We start from the raw sequence: 25,639 nt of genomic DNA on the forward strand, positions 1-25,639 counted from the left end.
GATCGCTGAAATTTCATCTCGGTATGAGGCTGGAATCAAATCTTCTCCTCTTTCCACCATAGTTTTTCCAGGCTATTTAGAAATCACAAAGTTTGGAGGGCTGTTGTGGATATGGAGGGTAAAGCATCAGAGACTAGGAGAATAGAAGAGTAATGAATGATTAAGGATATGCAATGTGCAAATTTGAGAGAATATCGATATTTCTGTTGTTTGTGCCATCTGATTGTACTCTCCTGTTTCCCTAGGATGATGAAGATAAGCTGACCTGGAAAGATCGTTTCCCGGGTTACTTGGTGAACTTCGCCTCCATCTTATTTATGGTAATTTTCTTGATGGAACACCTGCTTATGACTTATGCATGTAGATCCTGTAGAGCAAATGCTGTGGGTATGTTATTCTAGAATGCTGTGGGGATAATGAGGAGCTAGTAAGGATGAAGCCACAGTCTTCCTTGTCTAAACAGCAAGGATCTTTCTGATAGTGAGGCCACTGTGGGTATCAGTCACCTGGAGAGGGAAAGGTGATTCCTTCAGACCCAGAATGGAGGTCAGTGGCCTTGAATGGCTCCAGAAGGTGGTTTTATCTTCCCAGATAGAAGATGGTAGCAAGGTTCTATCTTGCCAGGCTTGAGCACAGGGTTTTGAAGTTGGAACTTCCAGGAATGCCTTCTGCATTGAGACAGATCAAGACCTTGGAAGAAGTAACCCAGGTAAGAAGTAATTCCAGGCAGAATCGTGGCATCCTGTTCGGGCTTCAGGCTGGCTCTCCCTGATGGTTTGTGGAAGAGAACAGAGCCTGGAAACCACAGAAGACAGCCAGCTTGGGCTCTGTGTGAGCCCAGTTTTGTAGCTTCCCTGTACTTACTGTGTTTATTTCCCTGTGTGCTCCGTTAGAGTTTGGAAGAACCTTTTCAAAAGACCCAGATGAATCTCAGGTGTATCAGGGAAGATGAAGAATGGGTCTGTGGTTCACGTTCGAGTCAGATCAGTGAGGTGGTAGCACATCATTCTTGGGAGCCAGGATGGTTGAGACCACAGTGAGTGGATCGAGAAGACTTCAGGAAGGTGAAACTCAGAGAACTAAGCTCAGATCACTGAGACCCCTTGCCCTCCCCACCCCCCTTTATGGTAGATTCCTTCTAGTATTCAAGGATGGAACTTGTGTTTTAAAAAGGAAGGTTGTGTCCTTCCATCATTTCTGAGCAGGACTACACATTAGTTGTGGGGTTATAGTTGCTTATTCTGGGACTGAAATCATAATTTTCTGGACCTCCTTATCAACATTACCTCTGGCCCTGACCCAAGGTTATTATAGTTGTTGTGACCATTGAGGACAGGAGCCATGTCTTAATCACAGAAATTAGAAGGAATCCTAGGCACCATCTATTTCAGCACCTCATTTCACAGATGAAGTACAGAGGTGATGGATGCCTTGCCAAAACTGAGACATCTGCATTCGTTACCTTCTCATTGCTTAACAAGAGCAAAGCATGCAGAATTTATTCAGGAATATGTGGTGAATCGCAATGTGTTAAACTGAAGGGATATAAAGTTTAATTTAGCATATCTTTTTTTTTTTTTTTTGTTTTTTTTTTGTTTTTTTTGTTTTTTTTTTGTTTTTTTTTTTTTTTTTTTTATTGGTGTTCAATTTACTAACATACAGAATAACACCCAGTGCCCGTCACCCATTCACTCCCACCCCCCGCCCTCCTCCCCTTCTACCACCCCTAGTTCGTTTCCCAGAGTTAGCAGTCTTTACGTTCTGTCTCCCTTTCTGATATTTCCCACACATTTCTTCTCCCTTCCCTTGTTTTCCCTTTCACTATTATTTATATTCCCCAAATGAATGAGAACATATAATGTTTGTCCTTCTCCGACTGACTTACTTCACTCAGCATAATACCCTCCAGTTCCATCCACGTTGAAGCAAATGGTGGGTATTTGTCATTTCTAATAGCTGAGTAATATTCCATTGTATACATAGACCACATCTTCTTTATCCATTCATCTTTCGTTGGACACCGAGGCTCCTTCCACAGTTTGGCTATCGTGGCCATTGCTGCTAGAAACATCGGGGTGCAGGTGTCCCGGCGTTTCATTGCATTTGTATCTTTGGGGTAAATCCCCAACAGTGCAATTGCTGGGTCGTAGGGCAGGTATATTTTTAACTGTTTGAGGAACCTCCACACAGTTTTCCAGAGTGGCTGCACCAGTTCACATTCCCACCAACAGTGTAGGAGGGTTCCCTTTTCTCCGCATCCTCTCCAACATTTGTTGTTTCCTGCCTTGTTAATTTTCCCCATTCTCACTGGTGTGAGGTGGTATCTCATTGTAGTTTTGATTTGTATTTCCCTGATGGCAAGTGATGCAGAGCATTTTCTCATATGCATGTTGGCCATGTCTATGTCTTCCTCTGTGAGATTTCTGTTCATGTCTTTTGCCCATTTCATGATTGGATTGTTTGTTTCTTTGGTGTTGAGTTTAATAAGTTCTTTATAGATCTTGGAGACTAGCCCTTTATCTGATATGTCATTTGCAAATATCTTCTCCCATTCTGTAGGTTGTCTTTGAGTTTTGTTGAATTTTAAAAAAGAAAACCATATCTGGGGGCATCACAATGCCAGATTTCAGGTTGTACTACAAAGCTGTGGTCATCAAGACAGTGTGGTACTGGCACAAAAACAGACACATAGATCAGTGGAACAGAATAGAGAACCCAGAAGTGGACCCTGAACTTTATGGGCAACTAATATTCGATAAAGGAGGAAAGACTATCCATTGGAAGAAAGACAGTCTCTTCAATAAATGGTGCTGGGAAAATTGGACATCCACATGCAGAAGAATGAAACTAGACCACTCCCTTTCACCATACACAAAGATAAACTCAAAATGGATGAAAGATCTAAATGTGAGACAAGATTCCATCAAAATCCTAGAGAAGAACACAGGCAACACCCTTTTTGAACTCGGCCATAGTAACTTCTTGCAAGATACATCCACAAAGGCAAAAGAAACAAAAGCAAAAATGAACTATTGGGACTTCATCAAGATAAGAAGCTTTTGCACAGCAAAGGATACAGTTAATTTAGCATATCAAAGCCTCCCACAATATACATATTATTGTCAAAGAGTTTATTCATTCATTCAGGAAATATTTAACAGAGGGCACCTGGCAGGCTCAGTTTCTGGAGTGTGCAACTCTTAATCTCCAGGATTGTGAGTTTGAAGACCATGTTGGGTGCAGACATTACTTAAAATCTTAAAAAAATTTTTTTTAAATATATCTAACAGGTGCCAACTGTATGCTTGACACTATTCTTAGGCATTGGGGATAGAATAGAAAATAAAATAATCTCTCCTTAAGTAGTTTCCAGATAGCAAATATGTGCCTAAATAAGGAAACTGATCAGTAAAATAGACTTCTATCTCCAGTAGTGGTAGGTGAGGCTCTTTGTAGCATCCCCTCTTGCTGAAAAGAAGAAATATTGGATAAATATATTTTTCATTCTTCTTAAAGCCTTGAGGGGATGATAGGTTAGTAAAGAATATGAGACTCTTCCTAATACAGATCCATCTAAGGGAAATGGAACCAAGGAAACAAATACCTGGGCCCTAAAAGTGCTTTAGCCTTGAGAGCATCTTCTCATCTAGGTGAACTTGGGCTTTGGTTTTGAGTGGTTTTATGGGGCAAGGGGGAGAAAAATTGGGGTGTGGCTGGCTCAAAGTGGAGATGCTAACAGGAAGTTCTCACCACGTTAAAATGGAACACCACAAAAGAGCTACACTCTCCAAATAAAGATGAAGTAGAACTAAACACATCCCTTCCCCATCCATGGGACTGCAAGAACATTATAAGGAGAACAGGAAGAAAAAGGGAAACAAAACCCTGAGAAGTGGCCACAGGTGATCCCTATCATGGAATGCTGGCCTGATTTGTCACTTGGGAGGACCAGGGAACCTCAGGCTATAAACTTGGTTCAGGACAAGTCATGTTTCCAGGTGCCCAGCAGAAGCAAGCACAAGTTCTCTCTATAGGAAGGCACATCCCGCCAGTCCTCAAAAAATGCCCCAAAATAATTTTTCAAGGGCAAAGAAGAGAATACAGTTAAAAATAATCAATTATATAAGAAGCTAAAGCACAAATGGAAGAGAACCAGTGTGGAGAGAGAGCAAGAACTAAAGATACTAGAAATAACAGTCACAGGTTAAAACACCCCATTTGAAAATATCTGCAAAAAAAAAGAAATTATGTTTAAAATGACTTAAGGATTTGAAAACCACCCAATAAATCTTCTAGAACTGAATATATATCAATGAGATGTGTACTATATAATAATGAATATATACATAAATATGAACATATTAATATATATATAATATTTTGTATATACATCCTCCTCCCCCTGCCCCGTGGGTGGGTTTACCAACAAATTAGACATAGCTGAAGAGATAATTTGTGAGCTGCAGTACAGGTTAGAAGAAAGTATCCATAGTGCAGCATAAGGAGGCAAAAAATTGAAAATTCAAAAGAGAAATTAAAGATTTGGAAATAGAGTGAGAACATTTCACATGTCTTTAATTGCACTACTGGAAAAAGAGGTGAGAATAGTAATGGACAAGATACAGTGACTGTTGGTCTCTTGATTGGGTAGTTCTGCCAACAGAATTCCAACTCAGAGATTGAAGAATCCCAGTGAAATTCAAGCAGGAAAAAGAAAAAGAAATCTACATGTAGATTCATGACAGTGAAATCGTAGAATATATAAGACACAAGAAGGGGCACCTGGGTGGCTCAGTTGGATGAGCATCTGACTCTTGATTTCAGCTCAAGTAATGATCTCAGAATCCTGGGATCAAGTCCTACATTGGGCTCCATGTACAAATTGGAGTCTGCTTGAGGATTCTCTCTCTCCCTTTCCCTCTGCCCATCGCCCCTCACTCCCACATGCACCCCCTCCTCCTTCTTTTTCTCAAATAAATAAATAAATCTTTTTTAAAAAGACACAAGAAAAATCTTAAGTGCAGTCAGAAATCAAAAGAAAAATGACCTTCAAGAGATTGTTCCATCGGCCATTGATTTTTGCATAGCTTTTGGAAGCCAGAATACAGTGATGTGTTATCTTCATGTACTGAAAATAAAACAATTGCTAACCTAAAATTCTATACCTAGAATTCTAATGTAGAAGTATTAGAATAAAGTAAAGGTATTTATAGCCAAACAAATATTGAGGATTTGCCACCAACTGAATCTTTCACTAAAGGAAGTCCTAAGAATGTACTTCAGATGTGATCTCATATGGAAAAACCATAGTTTTAAGAAGGAATGAAGAACAAAGTGGTAAATATGTGGGAAAATCTATATAAACTTTGGTTGTAAACAATGATGATGATTTCTCATAGAGTTAAAAATATGGAAGAGGGCCACCTGGCTGGCTTAGGTGAGACTCTTGAGATCATTTGTTCAAGACTCACATTGGGTGTGGAGCCTACTTAAAATTAAATAATTTAAAAAAAATTTAAAGATAAGGTGGAATCGGGGTGTCTGGGTGGCTCAGTTTGGTTAAGTATCTGCCTTTGGCTTAGGTCATGATTTCCAGGTCCTGGGACTGAGCCCCCATGTCGGGCTCCTTGCTCAGCCGGGAGTCGGCTTCTCCATCTTCCTCTGACTCTCCCTCTGTTTATGCACTCTCACTCTCTCTCTCTCTCTCTCTCTCTCAAATAAATCAATAAAATCTTAAAAAATATAAGGTAGAAAAAAATTAGGTAGAATTACAGTGCATACAATAATAATAGCATATAAGTTGAGTGGGCAATAATGAAACAAAAACATTGTAAGATCTTTATATTTTCTCCATGACAATTTATATGGAAGCACAAAGGCTAAGAATGGTCAAGACATTCTTGGAGAGCCCAGGTAGTTCAGTCACCTAAGTATTTTGGCTCAGGTCATGATCTCTGGGTCCTGGGATCAGGCTGTGGCAGACTCTGCACTCAGTGGGGAATCTGCTTGAGGATTCTCTCTCTCCCTCTCCCTCTGCACACACTCTCTCCCTAAAATAAATAAATCAATTAAAAAAAAAAAGAATATTGTCAAGACACTCCTGAAGAGGAGTAAAGAGGGCTAAGGTACTCTACCAAATAGAAACTTACTATAAAACAGTAATAAGTATGACAGTGTGATATTGTTGCAGGAATATAATTAGGCTGGTGGAACAAAACAGAAAGCCAAGAGTCAGATCGATGCAAATAGCACTGCTTATACTTGGAGAAAAGGTGGATCCATAAAAATTTCATTACAGGGTGCAAAACAGAAGTTCAGAATTACTCTAAGGTTGTTATCTTGAATAATCAAAAGCTAGAGGTAAGCTTCCTGGATAGGGAAGAATTCTGAAATTGCCTTCATGTTGAATATAAATCTGCAGTTCAGAGGAAACCTGATAAGATGGTATAGGTGTTATTAAAAGCCATGAGATTGTACACAATCACCAGGAGAGTGAGGGTAGCTAGAGGAAAGTCTAAGAGTTGAGTCCCAAGACACTGCCATGTTCAAATTTGGGCACATGAGGAGGATCCAAAAAACAAGATCAAAAGTAACAGCTGGCAGAGTGTGGACAGTCCTGGAAGCCAAGAAACTATTGCAAGGGGAGGGCAATCAATGATGTCAGATGCCAGTGATAGGTCAGGCAAGAAGAGAACTGAAAAGATAAGCTTGTCTGCTGTCCAAGAGAGGACCTGGATTCGTCATCATCACTGTCAACAACAAATAGGTTACTGCATCACCACTGACAAATACAGGCATACCTTTGTCTTATTGTATTTTATCTTATTACACTTTGCAGGTTTTAACATTTTTTACAAATTGAAGGTTTGTGGTAACCCTGTATTGAACAAATCTATTTGTGCCATTTTTCTAAAGGGTTTGGCTTATTTCTTGCCTCTGTATCATAATTTAACAATTTTTTTTAAAAAAAAGATTGATTTATTTATTATAGAGAGCATGCATGTGCATGAGTGAACATGCAAGTGGGGAGGGGCAGAGAGAGAGGAAGAGAATCTCAAGCAGACTCCCCACTGAGCAGGGAGCCTGATGCAAAACTCAATCCCACAACCCTGAAATGTGACCTGAGTCAAAACCAAGAGTCAGACCCTTAACTGAGTCAGTCACCCACAAACCCCTAGTTGGCAATCCTTACATTATTTCAAACTTTTTCATTATTATTACATTTGTTATGGTGATCTGTGATCAGTGATTACAACTGACTGGAAGCTCAGATGATGGTGGTTAGCATTTTTTAGCAATAAAGTGTTTTTTAATTAAGGTATGTACATTGATTTTTTTAAGGCATTATGCTACTGTACCCTTAATAGACTACAGTAGAGTGTAAACATAACCTTTATATGTACTGGATGACCACAAAATTCATTTGATTTTCTTCATTGCAATATTTGCTTTATTGTGCTGGTCTGGAACCAAACCCACAATACTCTTGAGGTCTGCCTGTACTGAAAACTGGGTCAGTGGTGGGTCATCTGCCCAAAGTTCTATATTTTTAAAAGTTCCATAGAGGCCTCCTAACTACACTGGAGGGTGCAGTAATTTATTGTTGTTATTTAGAAATATTATATGATTATTTCTCCATCTTCCCTTTTCTAACCCCACCTACCTCTACATCTTCATACAAATGGGAGATTCTGTATCAGAACCAAGAACTAATTGCTATATCTCTCTGATGCCTGGGGTCTTGTAATCAGCCAGTGCTGAGCACTGGACTGTGTGAGCAGAAGCTGAGAAGAGAGTGGTAGGGATGCGGTGGAACCCCTTTAAAGATCACCCCTTTAGGAACCCTCTTACACTGTTGGTGGGAATGTGAACTGGTGCAGCCACTCTGGAAAACTGTGTGGAGGTTCCTCAAACAGTTAAAAATATACCTGCCCTACGACCCAGCAATTGCACTGTTGGGGATTTACCCCAAAGATACAAATGCAATGAAACGCCGGGACACCTGCACCCCGATGTTTCTAGCAGCAATGGCCACGATAGCCAAACTGTGGAAGGAGCCTCGGTGTCCAACGAAAGATGAATGGATAAAGAAGATGTGGTTTATGTATACAATGGAATATTACTCAGCTATTAGAAATGACAAATACCCACCATTTGCTTCAACGTGGATGGAACTGGAGGGTATTATGCTGAGTGAAGTAAGTCAGTCGGAGAAGGACAAACATTATATGTTCTCATTCATTTGGGGAATATAAATAATAGTGAAAGGGAAAAGAAGGGAAGGGGGAAGAAATGTGTGGGAAATATCAGAAAGGGAGACAGAACGTAAAGACTGCTAACTCTGGGAAACGAACTAGCGGTGGTAGAAGGGGAGGAGGGCGGGGGGTGGGAGTGAATGGGTGACGGGCACTGGGTGTTATTCTGTATGTTAGTAAATTGAACACCAATAAAAAAATCAAAAATAAAAAAAAAAATAAACTGCTGAGCCACCCAGGCTGCCCTATTTAAAAAAAAAAAAAAAAAAAAAAAAAAAAAAAGATCACCCCTTTAGGGGCACCTGGTGGCTCAGTGTGTTAAGTGTCTGCCTTTGGCTCAGGTCATGATTCTAGGGTCCTGGGATTGACCCCATGTCAGGCTCCTTGCTCAGCAGAGAGTCTGCTTCTCTCTCTCTCCCACTCCCCCTGCTTGTGTTCTCCCTCTCTGTCAAATTAAATAAATAAAATCTTAAAAAAGGTCACCCCTTTATAGTCAGGTTCTCTTGGGTTCACTGAGATAAGGATTAATAGCACTCCATCTTACTTTCAAAAATATTCCAGGTTGGGCAATAAATTATATAGTCTCCTACCTATTAGATTTTTAAAAATCTTTATTTTGTGCTAACTTGTTCTCATTTTTTCTTTTTTTCATTTTAAAAGATGTCTAAATATTCTAAAGAAAAGGGCCTGGCACTGCCCTAGAACAAGGTGTGGAGTGGGAGATAAAGAGGTCATGATAGTATTTATAAAAAATTGGGATTTGGTTATGGAATTAGGATAAGCCAAAGGCACCTACTACAACACACATGACTACTGATATACTTCCCTCCTCCACCCCCTGTAACTAAATCTTGGCAGAAGATGCCAAGGCCATGGCCATGGGGAGGGTTTTAGGGATGCCAATCTGTCACATTAACTGGGGTTATTTTTTGTGGAATGGTGAGCACGAAGCAATGTCCCAGTGCTCTGTTCCTCTTCCCCACCTGTGATAGAGGGCAGCATGGGCAAAGATGAATTTTCTCTTTCTTTTCCAACCCAACATGTTGAACTCAGTTTCTTTCCTTTTTAAAAAATTTTTCAAAGATGCATTTAATTAGTTGAGAGAGAGCATGAATGGGGGGTGAGGATGGGGCCAAAGGAGAGGGAGAGAGAATCCCAAGCAGACTTCCTTTGAGCATTGAGCCCCCATTGGAGGGCTGAGATCATGACCTGAGCTGAAAGCAAGAGTTGGATGCTCCACTGACTGAGCCCCCCAGGTGCCCCTTTCTTCCCTTTTTGAATTAAACTTCTTTTGTTTTCTTTTTATGTGGGAGGGGATTATCAGAAGCAGTGTCCCTATACTAGAGCTTGGTGCCTGAGCTTCCTTCCCATGCCCAAGACAGTCATTTACTTCTACTTGTGTATTGGGAACCAGCCATCAGAAACCCTCCTCCTTAACCTGACTTATTACAGGGGCCTCCTAACTGTGCCTTTATAGATCATCAGCCTACTCATCTTTTTAAAATCTAGATCAAATCATGTCACTTCTCTGCTCAAAACTCTCTTAAGGCTCTACATCTCATGAGATATAGAAGCCACCATCCTTATACTACATCCTTGTCTATATAACCTTGTACATCCTTGCACTACATCCTCCTCTCCACCCCCACCCCTCCCTTTCTTTCTCCTTTAGCTACCCTCTGCCTGATAGCCCCTTCCCTCAGAGGTCCTCTGTTAGAGCCTTGCTGACATGTCACCTCCTCACCTATGCCTCACCTACATCTTTCCTGACCACCCTATTTTAAATTTTAAATCCCTATACTCCTATTTTGCTGTATTTGTTTCTATAGTATTTACCACACCAGATATACTAATTGATGTGTTTTAGTAGTTGGTTGTCTGACTTTCCCCACTAGAAGATCCTGTGTGATTTGTTCACTACTATATCCCTGACACTTAGAATGGTGACTGGCATATAGAAGGCACTCAAGACATATTTTGTGAATGGCTGAATGAAGAAATGAATTAGTTAATCAGATTAATAAGTTGCCAGGGACACCTTATTATGTCAAAGTCGTTAGTGTGTTTCTGGTTTAAAATTGAGCTACTATTTCTATGCCCTGTTCTAGACTGGGTATGTTCCCCCTGGTTTCAGCACAGGTTGCTTCTGACTTGTCCATTTCTGCTTGCTTTTTAAAAATTCCTTTCCCCAAGCCTTTCTCATAGGAAACTGACCCAAAACTACTTCCGTGGGATTTTCTCTAATCCCCCCGCTCTCTACTCAGAGTGTATGAAGCACATGAACTGAGCCTGTACTCTGTCCAGCTGCTACAAGGCTCATCCTTGTATATGTGCAATGATTTTTTCAACTTTGATTCAGAATGCCAGATCTGGAGGGCAGGGACCAGACCTGTTCTCCTTCCTCGTAGCGTTAAATAGGATTCTGGACTCTGTTGCCTGGCTTTTGTTGCTGTTTGGTTATATCCACAAGTAAAGCTATGGGATCAGAATACCAAAGGCAATGGGGAGCATGATGATGTTCTCATGTGCTGGGGAACTAGATTCTTAGAGCCAGAGACCAGCAAATCTTTGGCAGGTTCCACAGTGAGGCAACGCTATGAAATAGCATGAGGCATAGAATGCAGTACAAGACCAACCCCCACTTTTGGCCTATTTGAGAGGACACTGATCACAGACATAAAATATACTCAGTGTACATTTGCTGAATTTAATAAACAAAATCAACATTGCAGCCATGGTGGTGAAAACAGAGCTATATTTAGTACTAGATGAGCTATATTCTAATGTTGAGTTGGGGTTGTAGATGTGGGAGCCACAGAGCAGGGTTCAAATCCTGGACAGTAATTAAATCACATCCACAAAAGGCTTATTTTATATTACTGCTATAAGGATTAGTGTTCATGAAGATGTGCATCCAATAACAAAATCAAGAGGACACAAATGGACTAGTTAATGATGATGTTATCACTGTTAGCATCCCAGCTTTGCCAGGAACTGCCCAGACCTTAGACCCATCACATTGCTGCTTTTTGGGCCTCAGTTTCCTTATATATGAGATTGGAGGCAGGATATGGCTGATCCATGAATGCTAAAATCCTTTACTCCTACCAGAATCCTGGAGATGAGGGTTGTAGTCCGTGCCTTGTGACCTTGAGCAAGCCACTGCACCTTCCATGCCTATTTCCTCATCTGCAAAGTGGTCATGGGACTGGGCTGGTCTTCTCCGTGCTCTTCTAACTTGAGAACTGTGATTACTGAGGGGCTTGTAGGCAACCTCAAAGGACAGGTCAGAGCCTGGTTTCTCTAGTGGCCTGCGAAATCAGGGGCAGAGAGATGAGGATGGCACAGAGCAGCAGCAGAGGGTTGGGGAGGGGTGTGTCAGAGGCAGGGCCGAGGAGGCAGGGAGGGTGGAAACCCTTAACTTCCCTAAGTGAGTTAGAGCAGTGCCTCTAGAACTTGAATAGGAATCTGGTTCAAGTGCAGATTCTGAACCAGTGTGTCTGGTGCTGTGCTTGAGATTCTGCATGCTCCGAGGCTCCCAGACGATGCAGCAGGTCCACAGATCACACTCTGGGTAGCAGTGAAGAGTTCTCTTCCTCCCCTAGTTTAGCAGCAGGGGCCTCTTGGAGAAGAATTGAAGCTGATCTCCTTCCCACTCATTCCTCCATGCCCCACCCCCAAGACCCCAAAGCCAAAGCTGTTTTTGCCATTGTTGTTTTCCCCCAGACCCACCCACAAAAGTACACTCTCTGATGCCCTGCCCTCCCCCTGCCTCATCAATACCACCATCGCCAGCCTTCACTGCAAAAGTGATTTTGGGGGAAAAGAATCTCACACTGTGTTTTCCAGGCCCTTTCTGTCTGGCAGTGACAATCCCAGGGGAACAGGAAGTGAAAATGTCTAAATTGTTGGAAAACGGTGATGTCATGTCCAGGTTTTCCCACTCACATGGTCGTCATTCTTCCCTCGTCCTGGGGGCTGGGGCTTCTGCTGCTCCCACCCTCCACCCGCATCAGAAGACTCCCACACAGTGTCCTTCCCATCTTGCCTCTCCTCCACCCTGACATACATGCATGTGTGTGCACATGTGTGCGTGCATGCACACGCACACACTCTCTACCCAGAGAACACTGCCATCCTGCCCGCCATAGGTAGGCCTTCTTTTGCACACTGTGGCCCATACGACAAATAGTAATATTTGTACAGCATACAGGGATAACTAGCTAAGGCTGCCACCAGCACCCCCAGGCCGCAGCATCCCCAGGCAGCCCCCAGAGGTCTGAAGACATTCATACCTTGACACATCTGCAACCTAGTCCCCAGTCCTCATTTTGGGGGAAAAGAGGACCCTCATTGGTCCACCAGGGTCCTAAGTACTGCTTGCAAAGCATTGCCTGAGCCAGGGCCCCGTCTCCTCCTCCCCTCCTTTCCTCTCCACACCGCCTTCTCCTCCTCTTCTTCCTAGGGAGGGAACATGTCATCCAGGACAGTTTAGAGTTTCAGAAGGAAACTCTTTTCTTCCCATGTTTCCAAGTAGCTCTCCAGACCCAGTGCCAGCCCCCCTTCCCCTGACCCCAGAGGAAATACTACCTAAACAGCCTCCTCTGCAGAAAGGATTCTAAGAAAGAAGACTTCAAATGATTGAAACAAATTAGAATTTTGCTCTGAGCAGGTTATCCACCTGGCCTGTCTCATGTCCTCCCTCTGCCCTCTCCAAGGGCTCACTCAGGGCACTTTTTTCCCCCAATGTCCTTGGACTTCATGGGAACGGCCCTTCCTGGGCTGTGATGGGAGAGGAGATGGGCTGGTCTGGGAGCACAGTTTATTATTCCTTGGTTCTAGAAAGAAGAAGTGGGGAACCCTTAGAGGTCAAGTGGCTGGTAAACTTTCCTTTTAACAAAACAGCCAGAGATTTCAGCACTGAATGAGAAATCTGAGTCCTCATTCCTGGTGCCTGGTAGAGAAATCTTTGAGTGATGTTTTGTTTACCTGAGGATCGAGGGTCTACCAGTCTCACTCCTAGTTTCTCTCCCTTTATTCTTCTTTGGGGAGCCCTCCCGTATGCAGTGCAAGAGGCTCTAATTCACTGCTTCTCAGCTCAAATACCTTCAGTGGCTCCCTGTTTCCTTCCATTGAGATCCCAGTTTCTATCCCATTATTCCATCTGATTTAGCTTGCCCCTCTGTACGCAGCCCCTTCATTGAGCACGTGGTACCTTCTCTGGTATTACTCACTGTGGTTTAATAAGAGTTCAGCTTACCTCCATAGTCGATCGGATGTCCCCTAGTGAAAGAAACCATGTTGCATGTGCTGCACACACCTTCTCTGGTGTTTGCATTCTTGGGGTTTTGTGTGTGTTGTTGACCATTTGGTATCTGGTAAAAATGGAAGGTGCTCTCTCATGGACAGCACCCCTGTCCTCAGAATTTGCACATGAGTCCAGAGGGTGTGCAGCCCCCTGTTACCCACGAGTGGACTCCAGGTTCATAGAGTTCCTGACGTAGCAAATAGGACAGTTGGCTGAGCCAGTAGTAGTTGCTCAGCACTTGCCTGCTGAGCTCTGACTCTCCCTGTCTCCCAAACAGATCGCCCTGACGTTCTCCATTGTCTTTGGGGTCATTGTGTACCGCATCACGACTGCAGCAGCTCTGTCTCTCAACAAGACCACACGCTCCAATGTCCGGGTGACAGTGACAGCAACAGCGGTCATCATCAACCTCGTGGTCATCCTCATCCTGGATGAGATCTATGGTGCCGTGGCCACATGGCTCACCAAAATCGGTACTGTGTCACAAAATCCCATGTTTCCCCAAGGCCCCCTGAACGCAGTCAGCTCAAAGCACACAGGGGTCTTGGTGGTGGTGACTGAAAAAAGGGATAGGGACCAAATGCTTTGCACGGGACATTTTAACCAGAGAAATGAGGAAGTACAGTGTTTCTGTACTTGCAGGGCCTGCCAGGGGCCTCCCCTCAGGCAAAGATCCTCCCTAGGACATTCTCTAGCAGTTGTCTTCCAGCCCAACCAAGTTGAGTGCCTCACCGTCCCCTAAGCATCACACACAGGGTCTCTTCTTTTTAGCCTAATCTAAAGACGAGACAGGTTCAACACTTCTGGTTACAAGTCACCAAGTTTTAGATCTCCGCACTTTCCCAGGAGTGTTTACAGAGTCAAGAAAGCTCTTGATACTTGAGCCCTGGAGGGTCTTATCTATCCCCATCTTGCCGAGGCCCCAGAAAATCCATACATTCCCCAAGCACTGAGCAGACTTCAAAGAGGCATCTCAGACTTCCCAAGCTTCAAGCCAGTGAGAAAAATGTGGTGGCCTCAGTATTCAGACGTGTCATTTGAGCCGCAACCTGCTGTTGCCTAAGCGCCACTTTTTTGGCATTTGTGCTTATTAGATGGGGGGAGGGCTGAGAGCTGAGACCCTTTCCTCATGGTACTTACCCTGGGTGGCCTGCGTGCATGCACCTCTCTTCCTGGTTGAATCTGAGGACCTGGACTGTCCGCTGCTCACTGGCCTCAGAAAAGTTGAATTAATGATATGATACTTTGAAGTCACTGACCAGTGAGAAGCTAGACACTTGATAGGTTAGGTCTTCAAGAGAACCTTCCCTAGAGGATCAGAAAATTCCAGAAAGGTCTCACTAATTCTGATTAAAGGGATTCTTTCAGTGCCTTTCTCTAGCCCAGGCTCTACACATGGTGGATGTTGACTTTTGGTTTCTATGTGGATGTAGGCAGGGTACCTTCTAGAGTGGAGGCATGTGCACGTTCATCAAAGTGATATAAATTTCTTGAGGAGAGTCAGCAGAGGATGTTGCTTCAGTGTGTCTAGTGGCATGTAGGACTCTATGGAAGCACTTAGGGGGAGCATCCAACACTCCTGAAGGCCCAGGGGAGGCCTCTGAGACAAGGGCATCAAGTTGCTTTGCCCACAGATAAGTGGTATTAGGATAGGCAGGAGGACAAGAGTTCCTAGCAGAGGAATGAGAATGAGAGGTACACACTGAAGAGAGAGATCAGATCCCTTGGGGTTAAGAAAGGCCCATGGAGGCGTGCATGTGGCTGGGCTTATACACTTCTTTGAAGTCTGGGTAGAATTTTGGTGCCAAGCGAGGAGCAGAGAGCTCCGCCTGCAAAAGAAGGAAAACAGAGCATGTCCAGGGTGTGAGAGGAGCCCAGCGTGGCAGTTCCTATTGGATTGCCCAGGGCACAGCAGACAGGGGGATCTGGGCCCAGAGCATTGACTGAGACCTGATCTTTCAGTGGAAGACCTTGAATGCCAGGCCGAGAGCTCTGCTTCTTTTCACAGGCAAGGAGAAAGCGTTTGCCAGAGTTCAAGGGCCATACAATAAAAAGTACCCATCTTTCTGGCCTGATCACTGAACTAGCTGAGAAGGAAGGCAAAGGCAGATGTAGGCAAAGGCAAAGATTTCACTTTTAAGGTTAAAAAGAAGGCTACATGGGAGGAAGCAGCTTAGCAGAGAGCCAGAGAGGTTTCCTAATACCAGATTACAGACAGACTTTCCTCCCAGTGGCCCAGAGGCAGAGGACAGGGAAGCCTGGCAAGTCTCAGGACATGATGGGGAGGGAGGCCCAGAAGAACACCTGCTTCTTGCAGGCCCTTGGCTCCTGAGAGGAAGTCCAGAGGAAGTGGGTAGATGGTGAATGCCAGTGTCACCTTCTAGACAGACCAATGAAATAAGTTTCTGTACCCTGAGAGGGGAAAGGAGTGAGTTCAAGGAGATTAGGCAGGGCATTACTACTAAGCGCACTCTCTCCACATTGGGGAGACATCAGAAGTGGAGAGAAGCATTCCCCATCCCCCTCAAGGGCTCTGACCTCACACCACTGGTGATTTTTTTGAAAAGGGCAACACGAATGGAGCTATATGCTTGTAAAACTACCCTGGCAGGAACCTAGGATGCCACAGAGAAGAGAGAGGCAGGGAGGCCTACTATAAAGGAGATTATTGAGTGTGTTTGGCAGGAAGGAGGGAAGAGAGGAGCAGGAAGCCAGCAGTGGTGCAGAAATATCTCCCTGTTGCCATCTGCATTACTCTATCTCACTTGTCTTCCACAACTCTGGAGAGTAGGAGGGCTAGAATTCTAGCTAGAGTGTGGCCCAGGATCAAAACCTCATTAACAAGTATTTAGTGAGCACCTCCCATTACCAGGCTGGGCAGATTCTCTTTGCATCAGGCCAGAAAACACCATCCACACTGTGAAGCTATGTCCAGTGTTTCTAATAGCACCCCTTCCCTCACCCAGGAAGTTGGTGCTCCTTCTGGCTGTGAAACCAGGGGCCGGTGAGGACATCTGTGCCCTGGAAAGGAGATGAAATTCTAGTAACTACAATTTGTTGTTTCTGATAGTGATCCTCCTAAAGCGACTTTAGACTTAAAAGAATTCCATTATCCCATTTCATTCTCACAGAAACTGTGCAGTCGGCAAGGGAAGTGTCATCTCCTCATTTTACTGAAGTTCACACTCAGAGTCTCCCTCTGAAACGCAGATACCTTCTGTGAGATGCTGATGCGAGTTTCTTACTGACGGGACTGAAATGGTGTATTAGGGCCCCGTGCAGGAACCTGTCTGGGCCTTGTCGGTGCTGCCCTTGTCAGCCTGCAACCGGGTGCTCCCAGAAGGCTCAGAGAGGTGTTTTTGTATAGTGGAAGAGCCACTGAATTAGGGAGCCCAATGGAAGGAAGCTTTGAGGTCTGGACCTGGCTCCTTCTCCCTCCCTTTCCCAGATGTGTGGCATTGGGCAAAACAGGGAGCTTTTCTGGAACGAATTTTATGGATCCTTCCTTCATCATTTCCTCCCTCCTGTCCACGATCATCACCTCTGAGAGGGCTGTCATCACAGCCTAAGCACTGTGGACCTCTGGCTTGGAAATCCCACCCAGTCAGTCTTTCTCAGACTTTCTCCCTGGCTGGGGGAGGGGAGCACCACTCCCATCAGCCCCCACAGAAAGTTTTCCTTTTGGTCTCAGATCAAATATAAACTAAGATTTGAGGCTCTTGGCCACCTTCTTCCCAGTGTCCTCCTCCGCCCTGGGTGACCCACCTGACATCACCCTGTATGTTCCCACCTCTGTGCTGTGTTTAGGCTGCTGTAAGTGCTCTCACGGCCCTCAGCGACCCTTCTTTTAAGGGACTTCTAGAGGCCTGCCTCCCCCATCCTTTTCTGGACACTCAGCCAACTTCTGAACTCCTCGGACACAGATCATGCTTTCACTTGTTCATCACTCAGATGTGGCGTGCCTGCTGGGTGCCAGGCACGATTCTGGGAATATAGTTGGAAACAAGGAAGACATGGCCCCTACTCTCACTATGTTTACGCTGTAATACTGGAAAGATCAACAGTGAGTGGGAATATTTATGGAGGGTGAGAAAGCAAAAACAGTCACGTGACTGTGGTTTGGGGTTGTGCACTCTGGTCAAGTGGTCAGGAAAGGCCTGTCGAGGTGGTACCATGGTGGCTGAGACCAGGGCGACAGGAAGGCCCTGGAACACGGAGACCTGGAGGAAGGGCTCTAGGAAGAGGCAGTAGCAGAGGCAGAGGGGAGGGTGCAGAACAGCAGAGGGGACACCGCACCACAGACTGGTGGCCTGTAAAGCAGCAGGTGCGAGGACACTTGGGCTGTATTGTCTGCTCCACTCACTGGAGTTCATCACGTACTGTCTTCTCTCATTGCTGGACTTGTGTGTGTGTGTTTCCTGGTCTTGGAATAGATGAGGCTCTGCCAGGGTAAAAAATTAACCTTAAAATCTCTGGTGCATAGTGCAAAGTCATTTATCTGTTCTCACTCATGCTCCACATCCAGTGTGTCAGGGTGCGGGGCTCGGCTCACACAGCCGCTCTAGGGCGCAGACGGATGGAGGCCACACGGCCACATCAGCTGTGAGCCACGCAGGTCTGGGGCACCGTCCCTCACTTCCGCTCACAGCATGCTGGCTGGAAGCAGCCTAATTGAGAAGAGGCCGGAAAATGTGTAGAAGTGCATGGACATTCCATGAGCGGGAAAGGTCCCTGCTGCTTGCTCCAGCCAGGCCGTAGCGCCTTGGAGGGGCTTCTGGAGGACAGCTGCTCGGTCTTCCCTTTCTCTTCCTCCCCCATGTGGTGCCTGCCTCACAGTAGACCTTAGCACAAGTTTCTGAATGCAGTTATTGGTTAAATGCATCTCTGTCTTCCTTCGTCCATTCAAAAAGGCTTTTTTTTTCCCCCAAGGAATGCCCTTAGGCTGGGCATCCGGCAAGCCACAGCAGAAGCTACAGCGGACAGTTACACGTTCTTTATCTCCTACTTACTAAAGGACCCGAGGAGATTTTGAGATGAGAAAGGTGAATGTAAAGTTGTTGTGATGGGACAGTGACTTGACAGACACAACGGAGGGATTGAAAGGTTGGAAGCGCCCTTCACGGCAGTGCGTGCACGCTTGCCCACCAATGGCAGTGGCCGTGTACCACGGGGTGCCCAGCACACCTGCCGGCCAAGGGGTGGCTGCAGACTCCAGGCCTTCATGGGGACATAGAGCTGTGAAGAATGCCACCTAATGGAGTGAGGATTCTACCAGAATTGGGGGCTTCCTTTGCCATTCTCACGCTGGCTTTAAGACCCATCTGGCTTCGTGCCTCAGATCTCCTGATTGATGAGGAGGCTGTGACCACTGCCTTGCTCACCAGGTGCAAACAGCTGGTGTAAACAACCCCAACAAGTTCCCAAGTGTTTCCTGCAAGGCTGGGTGGTGAAGACCGATTCCTTGGGAGCATCCTCCAACAGACCCAGACATCAGGCCGATCTGAGGGCCATTCTTGCCACAAATATTTGTGACAAGAAACAGAATTTGTTAGAAGTTGGCTCCGCAGTGGTAGATAAAGGGGGTAATTGTCTTCCTGGCTACCACATAACAATGATCACGGGCTTGGGTGCAAGACACACCGTGATCTGGAGCCCAGAGACAGGGACTGAGCTAAACCCTGCAGTGGTGGTATGGGGTCGCTAGGGAAAAGTGAATGAAGGTTGGGGCCTTGACAGCCAAGGCCCTCTATATAAATTGTGCAGCCCGGTCCAGCAGCATCAGGACTAGTTTGTGAGAATCCCAGTGAATGGGGGGAGGCAGGGACAGGATGGGCCCCAGTGATCTATCTGTTCATTCTTGAAGGAGTTTTAGGTCGTGGTCATAGGAAAGGGTCTGGTTCCTGGGATGGGAAACAAACAAGAGCTGGGAAGGACATCAGGACCTCAGATTCCCAGGCAAATCAGACAGAGCTCAGATGTCCTGGGAGGCTAGGTACGGGGCAAGGTGACAAGAGTCACCATGTAGACGAGCTCAAGGTATGCTTTGGCCCTAGTCTGTTCATCTGCTATCACAGAATACCTCAGGGTGGGTATAGATGGCAGAAATGTGTTTCTCATCCTCTGGAGGCTAAAAGTCTGAGATCAAGACACCAACAGGGTTGAGGAAGGGTCCTCTCCCAGTTCACAGACATCTGTCTGTGTCCTCACATGGCAGAGAGACTAGGGGCCTTTCTGGAGCCTCTTTTACAAGGGCACTCCTGTCACTCATGATGGCTCCACTCTCATGGCCTGAGCCTTTCCCAAAGGCCCCACCTTCTAATACCATAACCTTGGGGATTAGGTTTCCAATGTATGAATATCGAGGGGACACACACTCGCATAGCAAAGCAGCTTCCTCCTTTGGACACAGGGATATACCATGCCTTTGAGGCAGCAAGCTTCTGAGCCCACACAGAGGGAGCAGGATTCTAGTGCTCCTGAAAACTGTAGGTTCTTATCCTGACCCATGTAGGCATGGGTTGGACTTGGCCTGGAAGGGAAGCCTGTCCACACTCCAGTTGTAAGGAAATCTAGCTGGAGACAGAGTGGGGAGGCAGCGCTCACAGGACGTTTCTAGACTGAGTAACCAAGACGCCACCAGCAGCTTGTTTCCATCATTCTTTATCTCTAGCTCTGCTGCCATGCCTCCTCTTCCTCTTCCAAGACCATGTGCACAGTGCTGGTAGTGTGTGGAGCTGTGCAGTTGATATTTCACTCTCTGGCAGGCCTCTGCGAGTTACAGGGTTGAGCTTCTTGCAGGTACTCAAAGAACAGTGACTGTGTCAAGTCAGAGTCTCCAATTCTCTTGAACATGGCTTTGTTTGTGAGCTGTTTAAATGTAGCCAATGTCTTGCAGTTTTGCTGCCCCGGAGGCCACTGAAGTGCAGCCAGGTTTTAATGGAGTACGCATCATGTACTGGGCACTGGTGGGCACTATACATAGATCATGCCACAGACTTTTCACTGTAGCGCCAGGAAATTGTTCATTGCTTTCATATTACTTCTGGGAAGCCTGAGAAGTTTAGGAACTTGACACATGAGCCCATGGTTGTGGGGTATGTATGTACACATGTGTGCATGAACACACCAAACACTGCTCCAAGCACTTTCTATTTATCAGTATATTTAATCCTCAGAACAGCCCTCAAGGGCATCAGGAGTCTTTATTTTTTTTTATGGATTTTATTGGTTTATTCATGAAAGACACACAGAGAGGAGCAGAGACACAGGCAGAGGGAGAAGCAGGCTCCCTGTGGACAGCCCAAGGTGGGATTCAATCCCAGGACCCCAGGATCACGACCTGAGCCAAAGGCAGATGCTCAACCACTGAGCCACCCAGGTGCCCAGGTGTTGGGAGTCTTAACATGACCATTTTAGAGTCAGAAGACTGAGCCACAGAGAGATGAATAACAAGCCCGAGTTCATGGGGCTGGTAGGGGATGAGTGAGACCTCACCGCTGAGACCATGATGCTCTGCTGTCTGGTAATATGTAGCTGTTCTTGTCCTCAGGAGATTTTAGAGGTGTTTGCGAAAGCAGAAGAAAACACCACCCACGGCTCAGAAGGTTTAAAGGGCAATGCCCCCAATCCATATGAATGACAGGTGGTAGGGGTCTCGGGAGGGGCTTGGAACCTCAGAGCAAACTCTGCACGCATGAGAACACCTGCTGCTTAGGTTCACAGACTCTGGGGTCCCACGTGCTTCATTAAATTAAAAACAATTTTTTTTTCCGAAGAATTGAAGTGCCTCAGTCTAAAATGTTGTATCCAGTTCTAAGCCATCCCCAAGGAAAGCCAATCTATTACTACTAAGGAGAAAAGAGAGGGAAGGAAAAAAAGGAGAGGAAGCTCAGTACCAAATGCTACTAGGACATCAAAAAAATATTTAAAGAAAGTTTTGGACATACACGGATGGATCTAATTTTCCATCAAATGTGGACAACGTGTGTTTTCAGAGTCAGGGGGACATGCTGGCTTTGTTGGCTCTGAGTACTGAGACAAGGGGACTCGGCTTCACTGCAGCCTAAGCCTGCCCAGGAGCGTAATTTCACAGCAGGTTCGCATGTAGACACGTGTGGACGCGTGTAGATGCATGTGGACACATGTAGATGTGTGTGGACCAGGACCTGTGCTTTCTCAGGGCTGGAGGGTGGGGGACAGAGGTGCAGAGACCCTAGTGCTGGTCATTTCAAAACCAGCCTGAGAGTCAGGTCTACCCGGGTTGCATTCACACTCTTGCATTCACACCCCCCCCACCCCCGCCTGACTCTCTGGGTGGCCTCCAGCAACTGGGGAGGCAGCACCTCCTGCCTGCCCATCTGTGAGGCCAGGGGAAGGGTGTGGCACGGGGGGATCCTGCCATTGTCTGTGGGCCCCCTCTGTGCTGTGGGCATGAAGTCTTGTAAACGTTGTCTGGGAGGGACAGGGACCACAGGAGGCTGCTGCTAATAATAAAAAAGACCTGATCATGGTTAAAGCCCCAGTTCAGGGAGCAATTCTTTCCAGTTAGAGGAAACTATTATTAGAAACATGCTACTTATAATAGTTTAATACAGCTGGCAAGAATTCCTTCCCAAACTTGAGCCATGACTATGAACATGACTCTTTTATGTTTCCGGTTAATCAGGGGAGCACTCCTCTCTCCTGTTAGCAGAAGTCCAGTCTATTCCTCTCCTTTGTTTGAGTTTTCTAAGAACCCCGGCTCAAGACTTGAAGCATGAGGAGAGCAAGGAGTATGCTGGGCACTCTCCATTTGCCATGTTTTCTCTCCAGACCCCTTCGCCACCAGGTCCTGTGCCTCAAAGCCCCTGCAGGTGGCATCACAGGGGCTCCCCAGCTCTGACCTCCAGTTGGGTTCTGCCGATAGGAAGCCGTGGAAGAGCAGGAGGAAACTCAGCAGGCCAGAGAGGGAATTGGGGCTGGTTCTTCCCTGCTTCTCCCTCATCTTTGGCAGAACCGCATCCTGTCCTGAGCACAGCTCCTACAGAGGAGTCCTCCCTCGCAGTGGTCCTTGGGCTCCCGTGACTCCCTTTCTTCTTCTCACCCCTTCGCCGCTCTAAGTAGTACCTTTGTTACACTGCCCTCCTTGGAGGTGAATTCTGTGTCCTGCTGGGGTCTTGACTAATAGCGGGGGTCCGGCCAGAGTCCATGTTTGAACCGGAAAGTACCTGCAGTACATCTGGCCTTTCATGCTCCTGGCTCTCATTGCTACACACCATTGCTGTTCGACGCCAGCCCTGTCCCTTCTGACAGAAGAGGCTGGGTCATTGCTGAGAGGGTCCCTCTGCACTGCAGGTCCCCGGTGGGCCATTGTTCTTCAGGGAAGATAGTCCTCCTGTCCAGAGCAAGCTCAGCTGAAGGGCTGCAGCTGGCAGGGTCTCCTGCTTGCAGGGATTCGTATGCCACTCCACCCCATCTCCAGGATGCCGTCCATCCCACGGACCCAGAACCAAGGACTCCTTTCTCCTCCTGGAAATCCACCCGAGGAGCATTCAGCTTATCTCCTTAAACTTGAAAAGCGCAGTAGATCTTTATTTCCCTCAGTCTATACACGAAATGTTTAAGGATGGTTCCCTCTGAGGAGTCAGGACAGCGAGGCTTGGAAAAGTAAATCATTTGTCTGGGGACAGTGTGGGACCAAAACGTCCTTCCAGTCCAAGATCTTCCTCTCTGCTTCTGGTACAGCCCTGTGACTTGTCACAGAACACAGAAGACCAGAAGCTGGAAGCACTTGGGTTATCACTCGGTGTACCTGCCACCTGCGGCCATGGCTTGCTCAAGGCTCCGGTTCCTCGAAGCTGGGAGCTGGCCGGATATACCAGCCAACTGGATGCTCTCCAGCTGGTGCAGTGCTCCTCCCCACCAGGGGCATGGCCCAGGAGGCACAAAAGCACAGAGGTCCAAGGACTCTGTGCACCCAACATTGAGCTCTTAAGTTTTCCTCCATACCCGTTACTTCTCACCCATTTGTTTTCCCCTCTCAGGAGGTGGAACCACCACCCACTCAAATGCTCCTACTAAAACCCAATTGTCACCCTGGACCTCTCTCTCTGTGTCCCTTTCCCCCCCACATCTTGATTCCAGTCTGTGAAGTATTGCCTCTTTCACCTTCATCCATACCCCAGATCTGACCACTGTTCACAAGTTCCCATCCTAACATTGGTCATCTCTTGCCTGGACCACTGTACACTTCTCATTTGTCTCTCTGCTTCTGTGACTGTCCCTGCCACTCCACACACACACACACACACACACACACACACACACACACACACAGAGCTTGTTTTCTGTGATCCTTTTAAAATTTAATCTCACTCTATCCCTTCCTTGTGCAAAACGCCAAGGCAACTTCCCATTGTGCTTCCTGTGAGATCTGAGATCCTTCTCGTTGACCCGCCCCTGCCTTCCCCTCCAGCTCCATTGCCTAAATAAATGGTTTCTCCTTGCTCAGAATGCCTCAGACCCTTGGGTCTTTCCATTCCCTCTATACCTATAGCTCTTGCCCCTGGCTCCTCCCGGGACCACAGGAGCTCCACAGCATCCCTGGGGCCTCAGCAGAGAGGTCAGCTTCCCAGAGGCCTCTCTTGACCACTCCGACTAAAGCAGTCTTCTCCCTGCCTTTTATCCTCATGGCTCTCCAGAGTTGTACATTTGTCTGTGCCCCTCTTCTGACTGTAAGCTCCACGTGGCGGGGAGTATATTGGTTCAGCCACCGCTGTATTCTCCGTGCCTGTTGCCTGGCACATAGTAGCCACTTGAGAAATATTTGTGGAACAAAAAAAAGAAGAGAAAGATAAAACATTCCCTCTGAGCTATCTTCTGTGGGAAGACGTGAGATGAGCTAAGGTGGTATGGGTCCCTTCCTTCACTGGGTTTGGTTTCCAGATGCCCCACTGTGGTCACAAACCGGGCACACCTACCTATTCTCTCCCTGCTCCTATCATTGCCAAGGGGAGACAGTCCTCATAGGGCAATTTTAACAATCAAATGGGGAATCCACGTTCAAGTACCCGTATAGTACCTGTTACACAGTGGGCACCAGGCTTAGGGTACTACTGATTGGCCCATAATGGGACCAATGTCTCCTCTCTCTCTCTCTCTCTCTCTCCCCACCCCCCCCTTCTCAAGTGCTCCCTTCCTACTTAGTCTCCTTCTTTCTTACAATGAGGTGCCCTGGGGTGCTGTCACCTTGGGGGCTAGGCTGCTAGACAGCATGGTAGGTCTCCCAGCCCTTTATCTAGGAGCCAGAATCATCTTCCTGACTCTAAGGGAGGGATCCCTTGCACTAAAGACACTCTCTAGGGCTACAGGAGTATCTCAGGAGCACCCATCCTTAATCTCCAGTTCTGGAGCTCTCTGCTCCCTTAGGCAATGCACTGGCTGCTTAATTACCCAACTGGCTGGCTTTTCCTATGGTGATTCCCTCCTAATGGCACAAACAAGGCAACAACATCACATAGGAGGCCAAGACACACCTGCCCTGCCCCCGCCCCCACAAACACACACACACACACACACACACACACACACACACACACACACACACACGGAGGGAAGGCCAGATGGTAGGGCTGTCAGAAAACATTGCTGTTTGCAAAGGCTTGATCTGCCCTGGGGGAGAGGCAGGGAGAGCTGGCGCCTTTGCCTTCTGACTCAGCCACAGAGGTTCAGGCCCTCCTTCCTTCGCCCAGAGCAGTGCCAGGGCTGCTACTACTTGACATACACACTTGGACATCCCCTCATGCCTTTTTGTTGCCATGGCCCTAGCTGTGCTGGCTGGCTTGTTGGGGGCTCCGGCTACACTGAGCTGCTTCTCAACAATTCAGCAGCATCCTATTGCTGGTCATACTGTTTCTATATGATTAGGATGGAGCTCTGGGGACTTTGAATTCTGAGCGGCCCCCTAGGACTAACTTGGGCTTTCATACTAATTATTTTCCAAGGCAGTTTACAGCTGGGTCATTTGTAGTCATATTTTTTCATGACATGATGCTCCAGAGGTTTAACACTTAAGAGAAAAGGAGGCTGGGTAAAGGCT

General features: G+C 46.5%; 1 protein-coding gene across 4 annotated transcripts in view; it reads left to right on the forward strand.

Moving 5' to 3' along the window:
- The window catches only part of ANO2 (anoctamin 2), a 343,486-nt gene that overhangs the window by 263,745 nt on the left and 54,102 nt on the right, over positions 1-25,639 (forward strand). For all 4 annotated transcript variants that reach the window (XM_072799266.1, XM_072799267.1, XM_072799269.1 and 1 more), the window contains 2 exons: positions 246-320; positions 13,841-14,036. In XM_072799266.1, the coding sequence (XP_072655367.1) occupies positions 246-320; positions 13,841-14,036 (271 nt within the window). The remainder of the gene's footprint in view (positions 1-245; positions 321-13,840; positions 14,037-25,639) is intronic.

Source organism: Canis lupus, chromosome 25 (genome assembly GCF_048164855.1).
Source record: "Canis lupus baileyi chromosome 25, mCanLup2.hap1, whole genome shotgun sequence".
Lineage (NCBI taxonomy): Eukaryota > Metazoa > Chordata > Mammalia > Carnivora > Canidae > Canis > Canis lupus.